At 31.9% G+C, this 5270-nt stretch overlaps 1 protein-coding gene across 1 annotated transcript in view; it reads left to right on the top strand.

The window, feature by feature from the left end:
* Window positions 1-3113: 3113 nt before the first annotated feature.
* Window positions 3114-5270, top strand: part of LOC106770282 (beta carbonic anhydrase 5, chloroplastic-like) — a 15110-nt gene continuing 12953 nt past the window's right edge. Inside the window, exons 1-6 of the mRNA XM_014656100.2 lie at window positions 3114-3259; window positions 3729-3890; window positions 3974-4022; window positions 4186-4299; window positions 4411-4464; window positions 4905-4990. Coding sequence (XP_014511586.1) covers window positions 3760-3890; window positions 3974-4022; window positions 4186-4299; window positions 4411-4464; window positions 4905-4990 — 434 coding nt within the window. The 5' untranslated portion in view covers window positions 3114-3259; window positions 3729-3759. The remainder of the gene's footprint in view (window positions 3260-3728; window positions 3891-3973; window positions 4023-4185; window positions 4300-4410; window positions 4465-4904; window positions 4991-5270) is intronic.

The raw sequence follows: 5270 nt of genomic DNA, 5'->3' as shown, positions 1-5270 counted from the left end.
TGATGTTTTTGCATCGAAATATGATGTTATAGTTTGTTATAGTCTGTATATTGTGTTATATATATGATTTTTCTGGTTGTGGTTCCACTTACAATTATCGTATTTGTACGGAAGTAAGTGGTAATGCAGATGATGCTGGATTGGGTAGCTTGACGAGAGAGAATAAGAATAAAACTTGTCATGGTTTTTATCCTATTGTTATTTTTATTACACATGTGTTTTATTTTGGTATTTTAAAGAACAAGTAAAATTTGGTTTGTTGTAATGCATTGATAAATGATATGTGTGATTTTACTTCCACGATGTTGTTTCAAAAAGAAAAACAAACCCATTGCACATTTGTCTTTTCATTAAGGACGTTACAAACTCGACCTAAACCCGTGGTTAACCTAGTTGACTCATGTGTTCCAAACCATTTTAACAGCACTACTCCTAACCATGCACTCAACCATCTTTTATAATATTCCCATTTCCCTTTTAATGGATGTTGAACCTAATTCCTTACACGAAACTTCAAACCCCTACCACCAAGGTACAAGCTTTTCATTGATACTTATACACACAAATGAATATATAAATATTAGAAATCACACCATATACTTTTGTCCTTTTGTAGAACTTTTACTCATTATATAAGTTTAAATCTTTATTATTTGACAACCTATTTTATAACTATAATTAGAAAAAGATATTGATTTATCACAGATGAAAAAAAGAAAGAATAGTTATCGAGTTATATCCTCCCATTGATCATGCAAGTTAGTTTGCACAAGTTATTTAACTTAATTATTGAAAGGTGTACAGTATGATATCTGGGACGAGCGGTTACGAAAAATAGTTGATCGGTTATGTATAACATCATGACTATGTTGGGCCATAATTGGGCCAACTCTTATTATTGGGCTTGAAGTCCACCAGAATATTCTTATTATTGGGCTTGTAGTCCACCAGAATCAAAGATATCTTATTAAAGATATTGAGAATAAAATAATATTTGATTAAAGATACTGATAATGTTGTTTATGAGTAACCAGGTAAAACTGTTTATATTATATTCTGTTTATATTTTATTGGGCTTATAATAATCTATAAATAGAGAGTCAGGACCTCAAGCCAGGTATGTTCTAATCACGTTCTAATCACACTCAAAAATACTCAAATAGTGAAAACCCTTAACTAAATATTCAATTAAGAACCGAGGTTCTTCTATTATTCGCCTAACTTGGGCATCAGAGTGTCATTGCAGGTACCTCCCCCATCGGTCAAAGCTTGAAGGTTACCGGACGGTCAAGGTCAAGACAGAGTGAGCGATGGACAACCAGGGAGAGCGAGCGATTAAAGAATTCTAGACACTCGAAAGTGACAAAGCCGCGTCATCCAGGTCAGTCTCTCGGTACCTAAAATTTACACCGAAACAGTTTTGTTTGAAATAATTTTAGTATTGATATAGTGTTTTTGTTTTGCTAATTTATAAAGAAAGACGTTAAAAAGGCAATAACATTTCATTTAATCAAAACTTGACCTATATATATGGAAACATTTAGGCACTAAAATAATTTTTTTAAAAATATTTATTACACTTTGAGTAAAGAAAAAAACAACTTAAAAGATAATATATTATAGTAATTGTTGTTCATGCATCATAGTTTAATATCTAGGGTAGCTTTTTCAACTATTAAAACCTTTGAACCCTAGAAAGCTGAATAAACAGAAATTATTAGAAGCTAATGGCTCGAAACCGAATGTTTTCTCCGTAATCTNTATCCCCAACACATAAGATCATTGTGTTGTGGCAGTAGGAGCACTACAAGAAAAAGAATATTTAGCGGGGGTTATTTTGAGGAGGTTATAAAAACTCTCCACAAATTAACATTTTTTTAAATTTATTATAATGAATTATGGATGGCCAAAACTAACGGGAGTTTTAATTGTTTCTAGAGGAGGTTTATAAGTTCTAGAAGTTAAAATACATTTTATTACATTATTCCTTCCCTCCTACGTTCAAATTTTCCAAATCTTCCTTCCTACTCTCAAAATTTCCCCCGCTATATTTTGGATTTCCCACCCATTTGAATATTTTTCCATTGGATAATTTGTTTGGTTATCCATATCAGATGACAAAATTGCAAGTGCATATGGCAACAATGAAAGTCAATTGAGTTCAAAGTTAGTCAGACCTATGACCGTTGCTTTGAAGCTAGTTCCATGGTTTTCTATTTCCAAGTTAAATTGTGGTTGTAATGTGTTTTGGAGAAAAGAGGTTCTGTGTTCGAGGCTTTTGGTATGTCATGCTTTTCTCTAATCTTTGTATAATTGTATGTTATTGCCTTACCAATCCATTTCTTTCTTATCATTTGCTTCAAGGTTTGTTTTGATCAATAATCTTATCTAGTTTTTTATATAGAACTTGATGAAATTTATGTTTATGATGATATATAAATAACATTGTGTCCTTTAACTCGTACCAAGACTGATTATTAGCCTTTGAATGTTCATTAGTATTTTAAATAGAAAAGAAAAACATTTTGCTTGAGTGGATTGAGGAACCCAAAAGTAGGGAAGAATAAGATATTAGATATGCTCTGTGCAAAATAAAAAAAAAAAAAAAAAAACTGATACAAGGATAAAAAACTGTAAAAACTTAAGAGATTTTGAAATTTAACTCTAATGATAAAATTATTTTTCGAAAATCCATAATATTGTAAGAAAATGGCAATAAGGATTGTTCATTCTAACATTTTTTACAATTATTAGGGACTAGGGATAATTTTTTATCGGTAAAGGTGTTCATGGATGACTGTCGGAATATTTATAAAGTTTTTAAGATAATTTAAATTTGATATGAAGTAGGAATAAACTTTGAAATTATTATATAAGCCTTAAAAATAAATAAAAAAATTATAGTTGTTTAAAAATTTTGGTATAAAGTGTAATGTGAACAGTATTCTAGGAGGAATGGTTCAAGAATTAAAAAAGTGATTGGTAGCATTAATAAGATCAAAGGTTTTATGTTGTTCTCATTTCTTAACAAACCAAAGCAGGAGCCTTTCTTTATTTTGCCTTCTTCTACATCATCAGTGAGAAAAGAGCGCATCTTGGTTTCCAATGTGAAGGGAGCTTTACCAAACATAATTCTTTTTCAATTTCTTCTGCTGTTTAGTGTGTTTCATCTTGGATGTGATTGAGCCTGTGTCTTACCTTACCTAGCTAGCTACTCTTGTCTTGATTTTCATGTCTTGGGTGTTCGTTCCTAGCTAGTGTAATTAACTGAAACTTGCAAGATTCAATCTTTACTTCGTTTTCAAGTTTCATAGTAGATTTGTAAATGCTATTCTAGCAAAGATAAATGAAAATGGTTATAAACTTTGCATATCCCCTAAACGTTGAGTTGAAAACGAATTTAATGGATGAAACTGAGTATTCTCCGTTCTGGTCCCTAGCTGATTTAGGTTACATAGAATTGCAGATTCCTTGTGCTTAATTGCTTATTGATATTGCAGTCTTCTCCTGTTTGATAACTTTAAATCTGTTTATACACAATCTATTAATGAGTATGCAGATCTAGTTTTCCTTCCGTGTATTCCGTATGTTCGGGCCCTAATTCTAATATTTGTCTGAATAGATTACAGTTTTTGCAGCTATTTCTTAGAAGTAAAAACAATTAACTAATTGATCAATTCTTCCTTTTCTTTTTACGTGCATTCTATATGATGCTCTAATGTTTACAGGAGAAACCAAGGTTGCACTTTAAAGGCTTCAATGGGGCCTCCGGGATTTACAGAGAAACTTAATAACAACAAGCTAAATACTTTAGTTGATGCTGAAGATGGGTGTGATATATTTAATGACCTGAAAGACAGATTTCTAAATTTTGAAAAGAATAAATACTTGTAAGCTTCAGAAAGCCCTTATTTTAAATGTTCATTTTTTATGCCTAGTTTAGGGAGAAGCTTATATATACTGTTTATGGCAGGAAAGACATTGATCACTTTGAAAATCTTGCTAAGGTTCAAACACCAAAGGTAATTGACCTCTGTCTTCTATCTTCTATTTTACCTACCTGCCCTTTCGGCCAAGTCTTTGGTTGTTTATTAATTTATCATTTATGGTGTGTTTCTTATTCCATTCAGTTCATATCAAGTTGTCTACTNAATAAGCATTCTTTACTAACAATTGCCAGAACAGTTCATGGTTATTGCTTGTGCAGATTCTAGGGTATGCCCTTCTACTGTCCTGGGATTTCAACCAGGAGAAGCATTCATGATTCGCAATATCGCTAATTTGGTTCCTACCTTTGAGGTACAAGTCTCACTGCAATTGATTTGGCTGCCTGTGTTGACCATATTATTATCATTGCTAAAGTTTGAACGAAAGAGATACCCTTCCTCTAATTCCTTTTTCCCGGTGCAGAGTGGACCCTCAGAAACAAATGCCGCACTGGAATTTGCTGTGAACTCCCTTTTGGTAAGCTTCTAATGCAAGATTTATCCTCATCATTTGAAACTTCTAATGCTTTTGTTACTTTATCTATCATCTATTTAACTATTCTAAGTTTCTTCTGGCGGATTGTGTAGTTTTTTGAAGGTCAAAATGACTTTTTTTAAATATTGACTGATTTTATGATAACTATAACTTTTATGGAGAGATTGAATTTTAATATTTAGTTTCAGAAATGAGGCTGAAGTAATGAGTTTTTTTGTCTTATTTGTTTATAGCAGCAATGCTAAGTTGATTGCAAAATACTTGATTGAAATTGGGAACAACCGAAGTCAACCGTTATAATAACATCTCATAAGACATGGCTTGCAAGAAATATCTGTGGAATACTTGATTGCATAAGATTCTAATAACTTTCTAAATTTCTGGTCCGAAAGCTCTAAAATTTGATCTTTCATTCATTGTAGGTTGAGAACATCTTAGTCATTGGCCGCAGCTGCTGTGGCGGTATACGTGCCCTGATGAGTATGGAAGATGATGATGTTGAAAAAAGGTACTTAATTGTAGATTTTGGTTGTCCTTATACTTTTTTGAATGAAATGTGACATACATATCTAAATTGAAAATATATTTTTCTACTTGTAGTTTTAAGAATTAGAATGTTTTGTGCAAGCACTTTATGGAATTGTAAATCTGCATCTCATGATGTTCTCATACTTAATTAATCTCATGGTTGCATCACTTGGAATCATGCTTGTAATTAAGATGTTATATATCATGTTTGTATTCATTAGTATGTAGTGCCTATTTGTTTTATGGTATGCTTGGATCGA

This window comes from Vigna radiata, chromosome 8, assembly GCF_000741045.1.
Source record: "Vigna radiata var. radiata cultivar VC1973A chromosome 8, Vradiata_ver6, whole genome shotgun sequence".
NCBI lineage: Eukaryota > Viridiplantae > Streptophyta > Magnoliopsida > Fabales > Fabaceae > Vigna > Vigna radiata.
This window is presented reverse-complemented; position numbering and strand designations above follow the sequence as displayed.